The sequence below is a fragment of the Lepidochelys kempii genome, chromosome 2, assembly GCF_965140285.1.
Source record: "Lepidochelys kempii isolate rLepKem1 chromosome 2, rLepKem1.hap1, whole genome shotgun sequence".
Taxonomy (NCBI): domain Eukaryota; kingdom Metazoa; phylum Chordata; order Testudines; family Cheloniidae; genus Lepidochelys; species Lepidochelys kempii.
In genome coordinates, this window is record NC_136381.1 from 178,397,018 (window position 1) to 178,418,813 (window position 21,796).

Here is a 21,796-nt window from a genome sequence, read left to right on the forward strand (position 1 = left end):
TGGTTCTCGCCCAAACATCAAGAGATATGGGGTGACTCCCATAGCATCGTTCTTTGTGGCATTGTAGGCATGCACCAGAAATGCGACATGCTGGCTCCAGGTTGCCTTCTGCTCTGGTCGCAAAGTTCCCAACATATCTAATAGGGTTCGATTGAACCTCTCTGGCTGAGGATCACCTTGGGGGTGATAAGGCGTTGTCCTAGACTTTTTAATTCCTGCTATCTTCAGCACCTCCTTCAGAAGGTGACTCTCAAAATCCCGCCCCTGATCAGAGTGTATCCGAGCCGGGAATCCATAGACTGAGAAATATTTGTCCCACAATACTCGAGCAACGGTGGTGGCCCTCTGATCACGTGTGGGATATGCTTGTGCATACCGTGTAAAATGGTCAGTCACTACTAGAATGTTTCCAACATTCCTCTTGTCTACCTCTACAGACAAGAAATCAATGCATACCAACTCCAAAGGTTTGTTGCTGGTGATGTTCTTGAGATATGCAGCCCTCGTGGGCAGAGTTTTCCTTTGAACACATCGAGCGCAAGTCTCACATTTCCTGCGAACATCTTCAGCCATTCGGGGCCAATAGAACCTACTACGAATAAGTTCCAGGGTCCTCTCCATCCCTAAATGCCCAAAGTCATCATGCAGGGCCCTCATGGCCAGGGCTCTGTACTTTTTTGGCAGTACTAGTTGTGCTCGTTGTTTTTGTAAAGGGTCAGTGGTCATTCGGTGTAGCACTCCCTGAATCAGTTTTAGTTTGGTCCATTCTCTCAATAGTAGTTTACCCTCCGGGTTAGGTGGGACAACCGCAGTTGGGCTTCGCCCCTCCCTTTTGGCAAGTAGTGTATCACGAATGTCAATATCTTGCCGCTGGGCTTCTTGCCAGTCAGCCGCATTGAGCATGGGCAAAGGAGATTGGTCTAATGCAATATAGTTCACTGAAGCAGAAGGCATGCATTCAGGGGGCAGGCCCAAAGCTTCTGCAGCACATCCCTGAAAGTCTTCACGGGCCTCTGGCTCTCGGCGACTCACACTGCAAATAGCTCTCACTCCATCTGTGGGTATCACAGCAACTTCTGGAGCCTGCGGGCGCCTGGACAATGCATCTGCATCTACATTGCTTCTCCCTGATCGGTACTGAATGCTGAACTCATAGCTAGCCAAGGCGGCCACCCATCTCTGCCCTGTAGCATCCAGCTTAGCACTTGTTAACACATAAGTCAGTGGATTGTTGTCTGTCCACACCTGGAACTGAGCACCATACAAGTAGTCTCGAAATTTCTCAGTGATGGCCCATTTCAAGGCCAAAAACTCCAGCTTGTGGGTGGGATAGCGAGTTTCACTATCAGACAATCCTCGGCTGGCAAAGGCTACAGGTTTACATTTGCCTTCCACTTCCTGGTACAGGACTGCTCCCAGACCCTCCAAACTGGCATCAGTATGCAGGATAAATGGTTTGCTTGGGTCAGCAAAAACTAGGACTGGAGCATGAGTTAGGCAAGTAATGATTTCTTGAAAAGCCCTTTCACATCTCTCATCCCACCGTGGCCCAAATGGTGCAAAGGGGCCATTGTGTCTCTGCACAGGAGGCTTTGGGGACCTCCCCTTATTCTTGGACTTAGATTTGTTCTTGCTGGACTGATGTCCCCTGGTAAGATCATTCAGAGGCTTTACAATCGTAGCACAGTTTTTCACAAATCTGTGGTAGTAGCCACTAAATCCAAGGAAGGTCTTGAGTTCTCTGTAGTTACTTGGACGTGGCCATGTAGTGAGTGCTTCTATTTTATCAGGATCAGTACTCACACCTTCTTGGGACACAATGTGACCCACATACTTCACTGAGGTTCTGCAGAACTGGCATTTGTCAATTGAAAGCTTCAGACCATAATCCTCCAACCTAACAAGCACTTTAAGAAGTCTTTCTTCATGCTCCTCTAAGGTTCTTCCAAACACAATCAGGTCATCCAAATAAACTAACACTTGCAGTAAATTCATGTCTCCCACAACTTTCTCCATGAGACGTTGAAAGGTGGCAGGTGCTCCAGAAATCCCTTGGGGCATGCGTTCGAACTGATAAAACCCTAATGGGCAGATGAAGGCTGTCTTCTCCTTATCTTCTTCTCCCAGAGGGATCTGGTAGTATCCACTTCGAAGATCCAACACAGAGAACCACTGGCTTCCCAGCAAACAGTCTAAGGCGTCTTGCACTCGAGGCATAGTGTACTGGTCGACCACCGTACGGCTGTTTAGGGTGCGGTAGTCAATACACATCCGGATTTTCCCATTCTTTTTGCGGATTACCACAATGGGTGAGGCGTATGGGCTGCGGGACTCTGTAATGATGCCATTCGCAGCCAGCTCCTGAAGATGATGTCGCACATCTTCCATCTCAGAGAGAGCAATCTTCCTAGATCTCTCCCTGAAAGGTCGAGAGTCATGTAGTCTGATATTGTGCTCTACTCCTTTTGCACATCCCACATCCCACTCATGCAGTGAGAACACCTTGGATCTTTCACAAAGTTTCTTCCTCAGGCGATCTTTCCAGTCCTCGGACACTGGTGAATCTCCAAAGTCAAACTTTGCTGGGTCTATTGCCGGAACTGGAGTTTCATACTGGGGTTTTACAATCGACTCAGGCTCAAAGAGGTCTGCTATCTTTTGTCCTTGCTTCACAAAAATATCACAACTCGTTTCATTAGCAATCAGTATAGTCACCCTTTCCTGGGCTTCAGCAGGTAGGGTTATGACTCCACTGGGGACCAGCACTCCTTCAGGGAGCTCTCCTCCCATCGGCTGCTCTATCATTGCTAACGTCCCTTTACTGCCTTTCAGACAGGTACTCATGACAAGCACTTCTTGCTCCGTCCTTGCAGGCACTACTAAGGGGGTTGTGCCCGCGTACTTCAGTGCCCCAAGCGGTAGCTCAGATGTGTCCCTTTTAGCGCTCTCAATTTTCCTATAGGCTTCAGCACAAAGCGTATGGATCATCAGGGTATTCAGGTACTGGTCCCCAGCCCGCCTTCTGCAGTAATCCGCGAGTACCTTGAAGAGACTGGAGTTGGTCCCTATCAGCACAGACACATCAGAAGTCCCTTTAGGGTCAGGGCATATTAAGGCAGCTGTGTCTACCTCTTCTCTTACCCCAGCAACCTCCTCTGGGAATTCCAGGTGCACTATGACATACCCTTGATAGGGGTATTCATCCATGCTGAGGCCACATAGGCCAAGGCCAGTCAGTGGCTGTATAGGCAGGTGCCTAAGCATCTGTTGGTAGAATGACTGAAATATAATAGTCACTTGAGATCCAGTGTCAAGCACTGCTTTACACTCCACCCCTTCGATCCTCACCATGACCTCTGCTCGAGGCCCTATCAGTCCTGCAGGGATCCCAGCTGGAAAGTCTTTTCTGGGGGAATCTTCAAATCCTGCAGACCTGGGGGGTCCCCGTCCCCAGACCCTCTGGCAGCTACCGGATCTCTCCCAACTGATCCTCAGCTTTCCATACACTAAGGAGGGGTTTTCTTCATTACGGCACTTGGCAGCACTGTGTCCATCCTGACCACATCGGTAGCAGAAGAATTGACCTTTCCCCCTTCGCCTGGGGGGGATGGTGGCTCTAAGTGCGGGCTTCTCAATCGCCACAGTTTGAGGCTTCTTATTCCTAGAAGTCTTAACTCGGTCAACGGTACTTTGCAGCTCAGCTATTCGTTCCGTCAGGACCTGCATTTGTTGGGCAAGTTCCTCTCTGGTGCTCACCATCAGTACACTGGCCATTTGCAGTGGTGGTGTGCTGGCTGGCTCCGATGTTTGGGCTTCCCAAAACTCACTGGCAGCCTGCCTTTCTTCCTCCTCTCGGACCTCTTTTATCAGCTGGGAGTAACTTGGGGGATGTTCCCGTCGTTCTCTTAGCCGGAGATGAAGTAGAATCGGGTTCTGATACTGAGTTCCTCTTACAATTTGAGCCAGTCTGGTCTGATCCATCTGCTCAGCAGTCACTGCTCCCCTCATGACAGCTCTCTGAAGCAGTCTCTCCAGTCTCTGTATGTAGGCTGAAGCCTTCTCGCCCTTTTGTTGTCGGGAATTAAGGAACTTACAGTAGCTGTCTTCAGGGCCCTCTACGCTCCCAAAGTTGTGTTCAAGGGCCTCTAGGCAGTCCTTCACACTGACCCCAGGGTCAATGAGCTTCAGGGTGCGAATCACATCTAATGCTGGGCCGCCAAGGCTCTCTATAAGGCATCTTCGCTTTTCTGCATCTGGTACGGCCCACTCTTGCAGCATTTCAGTGGTATGCTCTAACCAGGGTTCAAACTCCTCCTCCCCAGCAAATAATCTTAACTTACGACAAGAGTCTGACTCAGCATGGGGCAGCACAACCTTTTCCAATATTTGCCCCAGAGCTTTTGTCCAATCATCAGCCGAGGCTGCAGCCTCCGAGCTAGAAGCTGCTGAGCCAGGGCCCAACAAACCTGACATATTAGCCATTATACAAACAGTAATTTCCTCAAAATATAAGCACAAACAAAAAAAAAATATAAATTGTTTCCCAATGTAGTGGATCACTCAACAGGTGCTTGCGAGGGGTACTGACCCAGGCGATCCCGGACGAGCCCCCAAAAATGTAACCCTTCTGCCCGTCAGAGTTGGCAGCAACAAGGGCCGGGTTCAATATCTAGGGGTTCCATTCCAATAACACAATGCAAACCGGCTCGAGCCCCCACCCAGTGACCTGGGACAAATATATACTACCCCCGCTGGGCGCCTCCAAGAGGCAATACTTCCCCTCTCGCAAGCACACAGTGTGAGTGTAGCAAAAGTCTTTTAATAACAGAGAGAAACAATGTGGCATTATGTTGGGGAAACACCACCAACCGGATTCATAACACAACCCATGAGCAAAAACAACCCCACCCCAGGCAAATTGGGGCATGCCCTTTTCCCTTTGGTTCTTGAGTCCAGCAACCCCAAAAGTCCAATGCCCCAAAAGTCTCTGTCCCTGGTCAGGGCAGCCCCAGAGTTCGAAAGTTTATCGGCGGAGCTTTACCTCCCAACCTGGGTGGAAATGGGACGGGGATAAGAGGCACCTTACGTGATCTGAAGCTGACCGCCCCATAGCTCCATAGCGGCGCTCCGCTCCGCTCCGCTCCGCCAGCCGCCCCACAAAACTCCTTCGCGCAGCTGCACTCCGCTCCACCAGCCGCCCCACGAACTCCTTCGTTCAGCTGCGCTCCGCTCCGCCAGCCGCCCCACGAACTCCTTCGCTCAGCTGCGCTCCGCTCCGCCAGCCGCCCCACGAACTCCTTCGCTCAGCTGCGCTCCACTCCGCCAGCCGCCCCACAAACTCCTTCACTCAGCTCCACGGCCCACAAGCAGCTCCTGCCATCCACACACTGCTCCGTGTCGAACTGCTTCACCAGCCGTCCCGCAAACTGCTCCACAATATATCTTCAGGCTCCCCCACTACTTAACACAACACTCAGTGATTTCAGCTCTTAGGTGAATTCAGCTTATAGTAGGGGAGCCCCAGTGCTGGGGCACTGTCAGCCCAAAGTGAGCTCAGCAGCCTATAACTAGACTTCTAATGAAATCAAAATTAGCTCTGATATTCCACAGTGGAGAGAGGAGGAAGTGCAATCAGCATGTAAGGCCCTCACCAAGGGGCCCATGCCACCAAGTATTAATACTTGTCCCCAGCCTCTCTCCATTCACACAGTTTTGGAACCCATGACCCTTGCCTAGCGAGTGCTACTTAGATGATGGTGAATCCCTCCATCGTAACAAAAGGCCACGTACAGTTCCAAGCACAGTTCCCATAATCAGGGTAATAACAATTTATTCTTCCTGCCCCAATAACAGAGACACTGGGGATCCCACAGCAGCCAAAGTGACCATTTGGGCAGCTATGGTCTCATTCTAGGCGTGGTGGGTGTGTCTATGCAAATGAGATCTGCCCCTGAAGTTCTTTTCCACAACTTGCCACACCTCACCACCAGATGTCAGGGTGGAGCTCATCCTGACACTGCTTACACAAGTTTGAAACTAAAAAGCTAAGTCAAACAACACAGCATGCTATAGGCATGGAAACACACATTTTCTCACTCAAAGACAAAATATCAGAAACATCTTGGAACATGGGTCTCATTCAACATACTTGCACCTATCGGGGTGCAGACAACTAAACCAAAGACATGAGAGCAAAGATACAAGAAGGTCTGTTTACTATAGACAAAACCCTACCAAAAAGACATCCCCCTAAACAACTTTGATAGAAAGTCCTAAATAGAAGTGCCTTTTTTCCTAGTCTAGATAAGACCTTTGTCATATGTTTATATGCAGAGAGAAACCTGTTACAGCAGAGTAACATTTCCTTAGTTTTTGATTTCTACTTAAGTGTAATCAGTGGTCCAAGTGAATAGAGCAATATACTGAGAATAGTAGTTTTCATTCTGAGGTGCTTATTCTACAGCAGTCCAGTTACAAGCCAGACTGATGGTTTCTCTAACACAGCGGTTCTCAAACTGTGGGCCGGGACCCCAGAGTGGGTTGCGACACCATTTTAATGGGGTTGCCAGGGCTGGCATTAGACTTGCTGGCACTCTGGGCTAAAGCCAAAATCTGAGCCCCACCACTCAGGGCTGAAGCCCTCAAGCTTTAGTGCCCCCCAGGATGGCAGGGCTTGTGGTGGGGCTCGGGCTTCAGTATCCCTTCCCAGGGTTGTGTTATAATTTTTGTTGGCAGAAGGGGTCACGGTGCAATGAAGTTTGAGAAACCCTGCTCTAAAACATTAAACTGATCAATAGACATCACCAGCTTGAAGGTAAGAAATAAGAAGAGATACCCTTAAAGTGAACATATGCACAAGCATATTCTCCAGTTGTGAGTTTTCCCACTTTAAACTAATTTACATGAATCCAGTTCTAGTTGATCTCATGTGGCCTGCTCCCTTTCACTCCCTAGCCGTTTCCAAACTATCAAGGATCTTTCCCCTATCTCAGCTGTCAAACAACACAGAACAGTAAAAGTAATGTACAATTTACTAAGCAGTCCTAAGAGCACAAGCTTACACTCATCTCTAAAGGGAGAAGGCATGAGACAAAGAAAACATACTGGGATATCCTGATTTGAAATCTGTAACATATTGAATAAACATCTTGGTGGATCAGAATAATTCCCCACCACCCCCCCAAAAAATTTTTTTTCAAAATCTAAAATTGTAAGTCTGTTGTGAACAAAATACAGAAAAGGAACCAAGGGTGAAATCTGGGTTCTTCTGACTAGGAACTTTGCTACTGATTTCGGTGAGATCAGGATTTCATTCCACTGAGTAACAGTCAAACAGATTATTAATTTATTATTATTATTTTGGAAAAACCCATACTAGCAAAACACTGAATCAGGGACCTTTGATTCCAATACTTCTTGAACTTCAGTAGTATCTTCTTGGTTGGTGGTATTCTTATTGTGAGGCCTGAAATCAAAACTTTGAGACAGAAACCATGAAATAACATTAGCCCCGCCTTTGGAAGAGTGAAGTCTAAAAAGAGTACAGGATTCAACTTATTCCATAAAGAAAAAAGTTGCCAACCAATCAAGAAGTCATCAAATCAGGAGACAAAAGTTGAGGTCAGAATGCAACAAACAAGGAAAGCAAAATAGCTAGAGCACCACATATTGTGACGTGGTCAGTCATTCATGCACTAGACAGCCCAAACTTGCTTGGCCTTTAAAAATATCAAAATATTCAGATTAGAAGAATGGACTGCCTCCTTTAAGAATCCAATCGCTACTCCCTTCAGTTGCAAGGTACAGCACTTAGACCCCCCACAATTTATTCAACTTTTATATATCTTGTACATCACTGAGTTTGTTTTACTAGTGGCTTCAAAAAGTTTTAAACCACTGCACAGGCGATAAGTAGAAAAGATTAAGACAGTTACTGTGGCAGGAAAATAGTGTTGATCTAAGTAAAATATGCAGACTATTTAGAAAGTATCAGAGGTGACCTGTGCCTGCCGATAGTGGGGGGACAGTGCGGGCAGCCGGCTTTAGCAGTGTTACTGAGCATGCTCAGTCCGTGTGATCATGCAGACTACAAGCCAAGCAGCAAATAGGGGGTAGTGGGCGGGAGGGGAATGTGACCCTGCTTCCTTCCCACATCCGCCTTTCACCCTAAATGTCGCCTCTGGAAACTATGAATCTCATTTTCAGAGGAACTGAGAATTCCATAGAAGAGCTGATTAAAAAAATTTGTTATTTTCTCCAACGGAAAATTTTGATGAAAATGTGTATGTTCATTTTTGTCTAAATTTAACATGGAAAAAAAAATTTCAGCAGAAATACAAGTACTAAAAACTTTTATTTCTACTAAAATATATGGGGTGGTTTTTTTTGGGGGGGGGGGGACATTCCGTTTTTTGACAAAAACTTTCCAAAGGAAGCTGTGAAAAAATTGAGTAATCAAAAAACCCAATTTCCTATTAAAAATGTTTCCACTGAAAATTTCCAACAAGCCTATCGTGCTGGGGTGACCACATTTGCAAAATCCAAAACCGGGGTACTGTTGTGGCGACACTGCTTCGGGTCATGAAGTAGTCACACAGAAAGCTAAAGGTACACTTCTTTTTAAAAATGCGTGTGGGTATCAGCGCAGCCAGCTTCTGCATATTTCTTGGACTGGAGGGGTTTTTTTTCCCCAGTACCTTACGGTCTGAACTAGTTTATAATTAAACAGCGAATAGGTGTTGTTAACATTGACTTTGAGCAAAAGAGCAGCACTGATTGTAGAGACTTTTATCTTCACTCCAAAGCCTGCTCTTCACCCCGATGCGCATTTCAGTTGTCTGTCTCAGTAAAACACAATGCCAATTCTACTCAGGGTAGCAATAATTCTTGAAAAAACATTTGGTAGTTAGAAAAAATCCAAGCGTTTTGAGCAATGACACAAAAAAGTGGGACAGTTCAGGTGTCCCAAAAGAGACATACTGGACATCGGAACATAAAACCAGAACTGAGATATATAAAGTCGCTTTGCATAGACTTCAATGGGAGACATGGATGCTCAGTGCCCCTAAAATTCAGGCCATAGATGAACATGCAGCATAATACGTCAAAAGGTCACTTCACCCCCCTCTGTACATTCGTGTAGATGCACTTTCTAAAATAAAATAACATACTGAATGTACACCATACACTATTTCCAAACATCTCTGTCTTTGCTATTTCAAAACCACATTTCTTTAAGCAGGGACCCTATATATGGTAAGTATGAAGTTGAAAAAGAGGTATTTGTTTCTAATTATATAAGTGTATATATGTGAAAAAAATTCTTCAGAGGTGAACAATTGATTTGTACAATCAGAAAACTCAAAAATGGCTAAACGTGTTTTCGTGATTTGTTTTCTTTCTGGATTGAGCCAAGTTGTTAAAAGTTCATTCTAAACAGTAAACTTGTTTAAATCAGGGATCTGCAACCTTTGGCACATTGCCCATCAGGGAAATCTGCTGGCAGGCCGGGACGGTTTGCTTACCTGCAGCGTCCGTAGGTTCAGCCAAGCGCAGCTCCCACTGGCTGCGGTTCACTGTTCCAGGCCAATGGGGGCTGCGGGAAGCGGCATGGGCCGAGGGATGCGACAGGTAAACAAACCGGCCCAGCCAGCCAGGGGATTTCCCTGACGGGCCACGAGCCAAAGGTTGCCAATCCCTGGTTTAAATTATAATTTATTTAAAATAGGAATTTAAGGCAGAAATCTCCTTTCTACAATAACTCTAAACATCAGAATATACACAGCAGATCTAAAGAACCTTTAGCTATCGAACGTTGATCTTACCATCTTAGGCCTGGTTTTTTAATGTAACACCTTTTAATATTGTACATTTTTTTAATTACACCTGAGGCCCTGATCCTGCGAACACTTACATGTGTTTAACTTTATGCATGTGAGCAGTCTCACTCAAACATGGAACTACTCACATAAATAAAGGTGAGCATATGCATAAATGTTTGCAGGATCAGGGCCTAGGATGGTATTTCTGCATTTTAAAAAATTAATACATCAAGAACTATATCCTAAGACAATTCCCTTTACAAACTCCAATTAATACTATAAAATCAGTATAAAGACTATAACTTGCCAAACTAAAGTCCAAGGTCAAATAGCAGTAGTAAGTGCCTCTCATCTCAACCCCAAACTCACGACAGAAGGCTGTGAAGAATATAAAACCTCATGGTTCCGGATTTAAACCAATTCCTAACTATTAGATATAACACTGAGAGCTTTATGTGGGACAGACTATTTTCCACTTCTGACTATTGTGGGGTTTCTTGCACCCTCCCTCTGGTACTGCCACGGCCGGAGACAGGATACCGGACTTGATGGAGTTCTGGTCCACTATAACAATGCCTATATTGAGCAAGTTATCGTAAAGCAGTTTGCATGGTTGCCGACTGCTATCTTCGCTACACCTGCTTTCTGGATACACAGAAAATGTCAGTCTCCAGAAATATCACTCCATTAATCTGAATGAGCATAAATGAACTAGGAAGGTTTGTATAAAATGGCATGTCTTCTGGTGCAGAATTTTGGGAAGAATAAATGAGCCTTATGAGCCTTTGCACAAGTCTGCAAAGTTAAAATACCTGTTATTGAACAGTACACAATGTGAGAAGCAATCTTGTTAATGTCTTCATACCCCAGGCCCATTTCAGCCAGTTTCCCAGGGACATAATTTTCCACAAAAACATCAGACACAGCTGCAAGCTGAAAGAAAAGACAAAGATGAGTCAGACTTCTTAATCAACTGCTGAAAGTTCAACAAGTTCCCCACATAACTTAATTTAAAATTTCAGTAAACAAGATAGTTCCTGGCTTTCCTACAGTACAGAAGTCACAAGGTAATTGTGACTGGCTTAAATAAATTTGTTATTCTGAACAAATGGCTTCTCTGCTCTGGTCAGTTACAAACGAGAAGTGTTGCGTGCCTAGAATGGATTCACTATAAACGACTGCTACGCTATTAAAATCTTGAATGCACCATATATGATGTTATATGGTGTAATCATGGCAATTGGCCAAGGGCTGTCTACATTTAATAGGACAAAACACTAACATTATATTTGTCTTTCCTAATTTTGGGAACAAGTAGGGAGAAGAGGAAGCACCCTTCATCTGCTGCTGTTTTCTTTCTGGCAGAAACTGATGCTTTTGGCAACTGTGTTTTTAATTTCCAAACTATCAGCTTCACATACAGTATCTTTTAATATATTTCATGGCCCTGGTGCTGTCTATTTTTTTCTACACATAACTATCTGATGATGTTAGATTAAAACCCTAAAGGCAGTTTCAGGAATAGAATATCCAGCCCTGGAGCCTGACTTTCTGTCTCACAGCAGAAATGACAATGCTTATAAACAATGTGATAGGATGCAGCTGCTTTCTAAACCTAGAAAACTCCAGGTCAGTGGACTGTTTCTCAACATAGCAAACAAAAGACTACCACCGTTTTCTCAAGTGATTCTATTTCTTACGCTCTACAACTAAAGCTTTTGATCTGGATCTATTCTCCATATGCTTTTATAGCTGAGCCCAAGGGCTCTTACCAAGAAAGGCACGTTAAGGGTTAAAGATACAGAAATACTCTTATTATTTTCACCTGTTCAATGAGGGGAAAGGATTTAATATGAGAGAATACTCAAAGGCTAATCCTTGGTTATCAACATTTCCTTTATACTTTATATATTTCCACATAAAGAACCTTTGCATCAATTTAACTAAACCAGTATCCTAAAATTGATTATTGCCAACTTGTCTACACATCAATTTATCTTAAATCACTTTCATTTAATTGGTGTAACTTTCATGTGTGGATATAGGTTTAAAATTAGTTAAATACTTTTATATAGATTTAGCTTATGCATGTAAATTTACCAACATAAATTACACAATATAAACCAAGTTTAAATGAATAGATCAGCATCCACACTAAGTTGCACCAGTTGAATCAGAATTAAAAATAAAAAAAAAAATCACACCTTTATATTTAAACCACTACAATTCTGTATATAGACCAGCCCTAAATCAGTCTGAATTCACACCTTTCATTTCCGTGTAAGTTTTTATGTAAACCAGCCCCCTGTTGCACAATATAGGAAATATCTATTTAGCTATTGTACCGTTATATAAATGGTCTGATCCAAAGCCTACTGAAATCAGTTGAAAGACTCCTAATGATTTTAATGGACTTCAAATCAGAGCCTAAATCATACCTTCATTCATCCCCACAAATGGGAAGTTATATCTGGACATATTTATAAATGGTTATGTCATGCGAACAAAGTTAATTATGAACCTCTGGAGAAATAGGCTTATACCTGAGAAGATGGTGGTGGTCATTTTAAGGAATGAGAAACAATCCACTGACACATACATATATACACATACATTAATTAAGCACAGGCTTTGTGCAAAAGTGAACTGTTTTAGATTATTTCAAGTCGACCAGAGTTCTACTTTCTGAACGCTATCATGTATCTGGCTGATTACTATGTACAGTACATTGGAACAGTTTCCATAAACTAGTGTCATCATATCAGCAATCACAACCATTATTGTTCTAGCATGTAGGCTGTTTTACTGTATCTAAGGCCAAAGAAAAAGCCAAGCCAGCAAACATTTAACCGAGTAGACAGAAACTGATTCTCATTCAGACAACAAGGCATGCAACTTATGAATGATTGGATTGGCTGCATGGAGGAGACACTAATAACATCCACAGATAGTCTATTAGTTCAACATAAGGTAAAAGTGCATTTTAAAGCCATGAATTATATTTAAAGGGGCAGTATCAAGAAAATCCAGGACTACAACGTGACTGGTTTAAAATTATTTAAAGCCTTTTGAGGAATCGTCTCTAGATTTTTAATAAATGTTGTTGAATTTTAATGGGGGAGGATTGATTGTTGTTTAATTCACCATTCCATTGCTGAGAAATGAATGCACATTATTTCATGGAAGCTACAAAAAGTGTGTGACTGGCATGGAAGGAGTCCTGTCTCTCACGGAGAACAAGGGTTCCACAGAGCTAATGCCACTGTCAGCACTAGCCTGGAAGATGGGAGAAGGTAGGACCATAGCCCTCCAACCTCTCTGCACAGGCTAGCAGAACCAATCAGGTAAGATGGGGAGCACACTAAACAGTCTTTAAGGGTGTCTTCGCTGCAGAATTAAAGCAGGCTCTAACTAGGTTGTTGCCCCAACCCCCTCTTATCCACACACACAAACATCTCACCAGAGTTTGGTTGTACTTCAGACACAAGCTAGCTGGCCCAGCGGAGGATACAGGCTAGAGCTCAGATACTACTTTCACTCAGGCTGGTAACTCGCCGATATTGTAGTGAGGACATAGGCTAACTCTTTCAATTGCTGATAGTCCTCCAGTGCTTTCCCGCAATTTCCTCCCCCTCTCAGCCCAAAGTACCCAGAAGGAGAGACAAGTTATCCCACAACACACCAGGAAAAAAATCAGAGCAAACTCAGTTCAACGCAGCACAAAGAACCATGGAAAAGTCTAGTGACACACACAGGGAATGCAGCATCAGTGAGGAAGCAATAACTCAGGTTTGGCTTTGCAATGTGGCTGCTCACACCTGGGCTAGACTAAGGCCAATCACCCAAGTTAACTCATCAGTGAAGACATCCTCTTAAGGAGCTGCACTAACTGTACTACTTGGGAGCTCTCTGAGGCTTGGTCTCTCCCTGATGCCTTGCTGGTTCGATTGCTGGATCACCCTAACCCTGACATAGGGCTGTGACTTAACATCGATCAAATTCCACCGTTCATGCCCCACTTTAGATCTCTGAATACAAAGTCTAGCTTTCTTATTTTGGTCTCCAATAATGAATGACATCAAAAAGGCGCATGCACTGGAATTGTACTTAATACAGCTAGTACACTATTCTGTTCAACTTTATATCTCATTAAAAGGTGGTGGTATAAGTACAAAAATATAGATTGTTTCGGTTTCTCTCTCATAATTGCACTCATTATTTGGAAAACACCAATATTAAAAACATATACTATTTTATGAAAAGAAGAAAATTTGTAGAAAGTAGTATTAATATTGCCAGTTTATCCTTTTGGGATAACATTTAAAAGAATTCCATAAAGATAAGTTGTATCCACCGCAACTATCAATTTCTCTTCTCTGACATAGGCATGAATGTGTGGGATGGATCTGCTGACTTCAGAGAAGAGAAAAGGGCCTGCCCATTAATTTCCCATCAGAAAGTTCTCCCAAAACTATGGTAACTAATATAAATTTATGTAAGAACCACTACAAAATTATTTATAGTAAATGCACAAGAGGAATAAATCCTACAGACTTATCCTCTGACAGCAAGTTTTGATGAATTGGTAAGCAGGGCTGTAAAAAATATACTCAGACATATCAACACAAAAGGGTGATAGGACGTCAGATAAGTGGACTTGCTACTTTTAGAAGAGAGGAAATTACAGATAAGGTTAGATTTCTCTCTACTGAGCTGCATATCCATTTATCCATCACATACTTAGGAAGCAGCCAGCAGTGAAATATAGAAAATATTAGAAAGGGCAAACAGTGATATGAGCTAAGTAGACTAAGGAAGAGCAGCGTGAGTTACTGGGGCACCAAAGGGTGAAATAACCTTGTGACTAATTATGTGAGAGCAGATGTCTGGAAACCTATCTTCTATTGCTTTGTAAAAGGGATGAAAAATGGACCAGACTGCTGATTTACAGATTTCTCCTGCTGACTTGCAAGCCTCTTCTACCCAAGTTGTTTTGGCTGCATCTGTGGAATGCGCCTCAAGGTTCTCTGAGGCTACTAGGCTTTTGGATTTGCTCTTTAACACAGCTCTGGATGCATACAGTGAACATTTCTTTGTAAGCCTTGTTTCCTGTATCCAAGATGGAAGTTTAGGAAATAAGACCATTGATTTTCTGAAGCGTTCGGTACTCTGTATATAAAATTTTAGTAGCCACATAACCTCTAGCTAGAGCACACAACCACTTCTTTCTGGTGCCTGGGCTCAGGATGTAAGTTAAGGATAAATTATGTCCCAAGACCTGAACTTCTCATATTAATGAATTTCCTTATGGTATTTAACATGACTTTTTTCTGTATGGAAGTGGATAAGGCTCAGAACTCAGCATGGAGAGTGTGCCGGATGTATTGACCACTAAGATGACTACCAGTTATAAATCTGCCACTAAAGAAAAATGTATCCATTCATGCACACCCATTTGATCAAATCCAGCACTAGAAAGGTCCCATTTTATGGTCCCAATTTAGGTCCAACCATAATCTCACATGGATAAATCTGGAAGATTTTAGCACCATATAATCCAAAACCACCAACCTGTTAGCCCCACACCAGAAACTAAATCTAGTTCAGAACCAAAACACACCTCCTTAGCCCATCTCTACTGTTACTACAACACCACTGCTTTGGTTGCCATTGATTCAAGAAAAAAAAGTTACATTTATGACTGCATCTTCCATAAAGAATGGGGGCTATGGGAAATCAGAGTCAGCAAGGCCTGAATGCTTGATCTTTAAATCTGAGGTGAATGATTGTACAAATCCTAAATTTTCTTTGTAATTTCTTCTCTGTTAGGCTTTGATTTTCAGCTTTATTTTTTTGCGGGGGAAAATCAGCCTCCACTGGAATGATGGTCTCCTTCATTTCCACAACCACTCTGGTGTCAATTTCAGGCATCTAAACTGTTGGTTGGTTCTCCTTTTAGATCTTCTACAGTATCATGATTTGCCTATTAAAGCATCTGCTGTTGGAAGACTGTTTCCATTCAGACCTATTTACTTTATCTACAGCAGCACTGAGGGAAAAATCTAACTATTTTTTTGCTGCTGGTGAGAAACTATTTGCCTGTAGGGGTTTGTTTGGCTTCCTCAAACTACTGTTCCCAGGCCAAGAAAGTCAGGATGACTAAACAATGTTGTTGAAATACTCCTGAGGGAAAACCCTGGTTTGGGGAGCCTACTTAAAGTTGTCTGACTCAGAATGAAGAGGCTCCCTCCTTCAAGGGATGAAGAATCTACAGACAGGGAGGACACTAAAAAGGATGAGACCACATGTTTCCTGAGCATATGACCTTTTGTTTTTCAGTTTTTCTAAAACTCCCTATATTTTCTAGATATTTTGTAACCCTTGCCTGAGGAATAATCAATTAGTTTGGGGGGTAGAAGGACAGAAATGAGCCCTACCTGTCTTTTTCTTTCTAGCTTTTGGCCTTTCAGTAAAATCACTAGGGGAGGAGACCTCAGGAATGACCCATATTTTACCCTAAATACTCGCTGGGCAACAAAGTCTCTTGGGGTTTGCCTATATTAGGAAAGGCGGTTAAGGCGAGGTCCTGCCACAACCTGTGTCTACATGAAGGAAATTATTGTGGTTAGGTTGGGATTAGTTAGCGTATTTAGCTACCTAGCCCCAAGCTAATCTTGATAAACCTTAGAACAGGAAGAAACACCATCAAATGCAGCCCTGGAGAGAATCAGGAGAATGTACTGGACAGAGGAAGAAGTGCAGAGGTGGTAGGATGGGGTTCTCCAATCCCCTTCTCTGTTATGTGACTTGATAGATTCCCTGCACTGCCACTCCTTACTTGAAGAGTTTACCCTATTTCCTGGAATCTGTGCATTTCTTGGCAGGTTGCTGTAGCTACTATGGGGGCTAGTTCAGCTCTCTGCTATACCACAAACAGTTGATCTTCTGGATGCTCAATAGATTTTGGCTCAGTGCCATGCTGCCCATGTGTTTCTGCTGAGGTGTTAGGTGCTGATATTGTGGAGTGGCAGATGGTGGGAGGGAAGCTACTAAAATACACCAATTTTTTATGAAGCAAAATTGTATAATTTTTCCAAACCACCCATAGGAAACCTATGAAGTTAAGTAACAATCAATATTGCCTTGCAGTTCTATTCTAAAGTGTGTCTATGAAAATGACATTATAGGATTCTGGGTTTAAGGTCTCCAAATGATTTCCATATTAAGTGTGCTCACTTCTGCATAAGCAAAAAACACAAACTCAAATTGGAATCCACCATTTTACTCTTTTTTTCTTTGCTGTTCTGCTGCCCTTTGGTTCTGTAGGGTTAACAGGAGTAACAAGTAGCAAATCTTGTCTGTCACTAAATTAAACAGGTGAGACAGAAGTAAGGAATAGCTCTATTGAATATGATGTGCCATTTTTACATAGTTACATTTGAGAGTAAAACCACATTTTAATTTCTAAAATGAAAAACTGAGAGAGAGAGAGAGAGAGAGAGAGAGAGAGAGAGAGAGAGCGCGAGCGCAGAAATATGAAACCTGATCTGGCAAGTCAACAGACATTGAGGCAACTTTGCTATTCATAGGATCTGATCAACAGTAAACAAACAAAAAACATTTCAAATATTGGGGCCCAAGCCTGCTCCCACAGACTTCATTGGCCCTGTGAGCAAAGCAGACATATGCGAACATTTGCTATACAAATACAACAATGAAAATATAGATGAACAGATGGTTCACCATGCCTAATTCAGTGAAATACTCTTAAACATGAAGTCCATTTTTCCACATAAAAGCTTTACTCTCAGCACTATAAATGGAAGTGCAATTTCTCATTGCAGTGCACTGAAACAATGTGGGACTTCATCTGACTTCAAAGTGGATTTCACACTATCCAAACTCACTGTAACTGAGTTGCACGGTATATTGAGTCATGAAGATAAATGTTTAAGTGTATAAAAGAAAATCAGTGTATTGCTGTTTAACACAACGATACACATGACACACATTAACGATATTACCCTGTTTTTAATTATTAATCCACCATTATATTAATGTTTATTCTTTGCTATTATGCTGAAAACAATGTAAAATGCATGATTTACATTGTACTAGAACATACCTCTCTGATTATCTTTGCTCCTTTTGGATTTTTCATATTGACAGCTATACTCTGGAAACAAAAAATACAATATTGTTAGCTATGTGAAAGTCCCTGTGTCACTCACCCTGCCATCTTCTTCCAAATGTAACAAATTATACATCCTTAATGGTTCAAAATATTCATTCTGGTTCTTTAAAAGAACTATTCACTTCCATATTGCAATGTAATGCCAATTTTAATCTTACCACATTACATATAGTAAGGATAACACAAATGTAAACTACAGGATTTGGGGTTTGTACTCTGTAAAGCATGCTTAAGAAAAAACAGACCAATTCTTGCTTTGTTAGTTACTGGTTTCTCCCTAATTGTTACAGTTATCTAATTTGTCAAAAAAAATTGCTTCTGTTCAATACAATCCAGTCTCTAGTACTACTATAAATATTATCTAAAGAACTTAAAAGAAAAATGTTATAAAGTTTGTTCTGAGTTCCTTGTCACAGAAAAAAACCAATCCACAATGCACAATAGTGGCGTTTCTGTTTACCTTTTTATTTCGATTTACACTGAGAAAATAAACGCTTTCTGTTCCAACAAAAGGTGGCCCCCAGGCTCTTGTGTCATCACCAACTCCTGAAAATAAGAATGTCACATTTTTGTATCTGTCCAGTATTATACTGCACCAAATACACTGACAAATATGCAGAAATTGAACACTGTGTTCTTCTCCCAGTTTACCTTTAAAATGGCTTAAGCATTAGCTAGGACAGCCAAAACATCTCCTTTAATCACCATTGGTAGGCAATGGTTTAGTATCATACATATTTTAGATATTTTTTGTTATCTGTAAAGAAAAACTCCTAAACCTGATTAAGCAAAGCAGGCTTGTTTTTGCCACTGCTGTGCTATTTGAAAAATATTGTTATTGCATTCAAAGACAAAAAGTACAGAATAAGAAGGGATGATATGAATATAAAAACAACAGTTCACTTCAGAATGAATATTAACTGTTAACATGCTTGAAAATAAATAATTTGAATTGGACTGTGCTGCACTGAGTTGGCACTCCAGTACCTCCTTTAGGTTGACCTCTTGTCCTCCACACTCCCAATTTCATCAAAAATTAAGAACATCAATATCTAGTCTTTATGATTGTGAAGAAAACCTTCAAACTGTGAATGAAGAATAACCAGTGTTATGAGTTTGTAGACAGCCTGAAACAGCTCTCAAAAGAATGAACTGTCCTGCTTATCTGTAACTTAGATGTTCAATCACGATAATTTAAATGCCAACATTATTAACTATTTCACTGGTGACCAAAACATGTAAAAAAAAATAAAGAAAGGGACAATCATAATACAAAGACGTGTACAATCTACTGTGAGTGACATTTTACTTTGATGCCACAAGTGGGAGGTGCATGGAAGACTATCACCACTTTCTTTCCCAGCAGGGAGGAGTAGAAACCGGGGGGGGGGGGGGGGCACTAAATCTTATCAAGGGGGGATGGGGCAATCCTGAAAAGCCCAGCAAGACATCCAACACCCCAAAAAGCCCAGATTCCCTCAGAGTTGCATGGGCTTGGTCTGCTCTGGTGGTGCATGTGAGACCGGGCAACTTCCTCTCTCATTCCAATGGCTGCTGCTCCTCCCTCTACCAGAGGATGTCTGCAGCCTCAGACAGGTATCACTGCACCCGTTATGCCTGGGTTCAATTTTGAAGCTTTTCTTCAATCATGAGGGCTAGAAATATATATTTTTAAATGAAAATTTAGATTCAGATGTAATCACATAACTCAGGGAGCCACGGCCCTAGGCACATGCCTACTGTGCTTAGACTTTAACCCCTCCCTGTCTATGAATGAATATGAATCCTATGGAAGGGGGAACCAAGCTTGAGTAACCCAGCAGAGCTCACAGCAGTGTATATTATTATTATTTCACATTTATTCTGCTGTAGCACTTAAAGGCAACAACCAGGTTGAACATCATTGTGCTAGGCATTGTACAAACATATAAAAAATTACAGTTCCCAAGATCTCCACATTTTGGCGTCTCAAATGGGAGCTTGGGAAAGTATCATTACACTTTTTTCCACACACACCCAGTTCAAGCCATGCCAGCAATACATTTCTACAGTACCTTCCTATAAGGATTTCAAAGTAGATTACTAACACCAATAATGGAGTATGTCTAATAACTGTGAAGTAGAGCTTTTGTCACAGGACAAGTTTATTTACCCACTTTACAGATCTGGGAAGCGGACACCGAGAGGTTAAGTGTCTCCTCCAAGATCTGAATTTGAAAGAGCTAAGAATAAAATTCAGGTCTCCCAAATCTTAGGTTTGTACTTTAACCACAAGACCCTGCTTCCTCCCTATACCCATTATACTTTGAATCATAGTTTTCAGTTTCACCTACTGGTATGGGACTGTGACCTTTCCAAAATTAAATAATTTAAAACCCTAGTGAACAAAGTTGCAGGAGCAAGTCTCTGAGAGGATGTTTTGTTGGCTGAAGTGGTGGAATCCTTTTCTTGGGTGTTCATTGTGGATAGATTTCCGATTTAAGTGTAATAAATGAGTGTGTGGTTTGACTTTAGTGGGTTTTTTTCAAATAATAAAAAGAGAAAAGATTTTTTTTTAAATGGCCGGAAACTTATGTAAGGAAAAACACATGACATAATGTGCAGCTGCTATGACATATCTGCATGCCTCAAGTGCGTAGTGAGGCACAAGACTGGAGGCCAAATGTGGAAATACCTCTGAAACAACTGCACTCCCTGGAGTTTGTTATTCTACTTGTATAATTTTAAGAGGAGCTCAACTAAACAAATAAAATCTGCAAAATTTAAGAAATGTAGCTATTACACTAGGACAAAGCACTTGTTATTAGTATCTAAAACAACAAGGAAGTTCTTAAGAAAACTTCTTCAAATCTAAAAAATACCTGCATAGAGTGGGAAGAAAAATCAGTTGTAATAAAGTGCAATATACAAAAGTAGCAGCTTGCTGTGATCCTACAAGACAGAGATAAATTCAGGCCATAACTACCATGGTACCAAGCTCAGAGGAAGCCATAAAAAAATGCTAAAATATATTTTTTTTAATCTAAAAATTCACTCCTGAAGTCTGTTAACCTCTGACACTTCCAGAGCTAGAAGTGAATCTTCTGTAGGAAGCTGAGAATCTCTCTTTCCAGTGGAATAAAGATCCCATTTCTGTAACAATTTTATGCACAGAAAACCTTGACTGGTACAAAATTGAATTTACATTTAGGGGAAAGAGAAGGAAACATTTCTCTGGCAGGTTGTTTTTTAAGTCAGCTACTTGAAACTGCTCAGTGATTTGGAATATTAGAATCAGCCTCAGGAAAGATGAATCAGTGGGCAAAGATATCTTTTAATCAATGAATTCAAGTGCTTGTAATCCCCATTTCAAGACGTGTAACAACAACAAAAAGTGAAGAAAACAGTTACTGTAATCTAGACATTTTATTTTTTTTTAAATGAAACTCTAGTCTCTTGTTTCTTACCATACCAAACTATTCAATTCTACTTCAATATCTCTGACTTACGTGCCTAATTGTGGCCAACCTCAAGAGGCAAGTAATTTGCTCAGTATTCTACCTCTGTGCAACAAAATGTACTCCTGCTTAAGTTCACACAGAAAAGCTTTAGCTCAGGGCATATTAAACTACTGAAACATAATACAGTGATGGGAAAACACCTGCTTGTTCTCCTACTGGTATGGGATGTGTCCTATGGGTGTTTGCTCTGGTACAGTGCAAAATACACTTTAAAATTGACAATTTCCGACTAATGCAATATGAATCTACATCAGTGGTTCTCAACCCATGGGCCACTTGCG

The 21,796-nt window shown here is 41.9% G+C and overlaps 1 protein-coding gene across 7 annotated transcripts in view; it reads right to left on the minus strand.

The window, feature by feature from the left end:
* SUGCT (succinyl-CoA:glutarate-CoA transferase) overlaps positions 1-21,796 on the minus strand; it is a 492,696-nt gene that overhangs the window by 454,733 nt on the left and 16,167 nt on the right. For all 7 annotated transcript variants that reach the window (XR_012157441.2, XM_073332837.2, XM_073332839.2 and 4 more), the window contains 3 exons: positions 18,476-18,561; positions 17,947-17,997; positions 10,634-10,754 (listed from right to left, as the gene is read on the minus strand). Coding sequence is in view for 6 of the 7 variants with exons in the window: in XM_073332837.2 (XP_073188938.1) it covers positions 10,634-10,754; positions 17,947-17,997; positions 18,476-18,561 (258 nt within the window). In the remaining variant the exon portion in view is untranslated. The remainder of the gene's footprint in view (positions 1-10,633; positions 10,755-17,946; positions 17,998-18,475; positions 18,562-21,796) is intronic.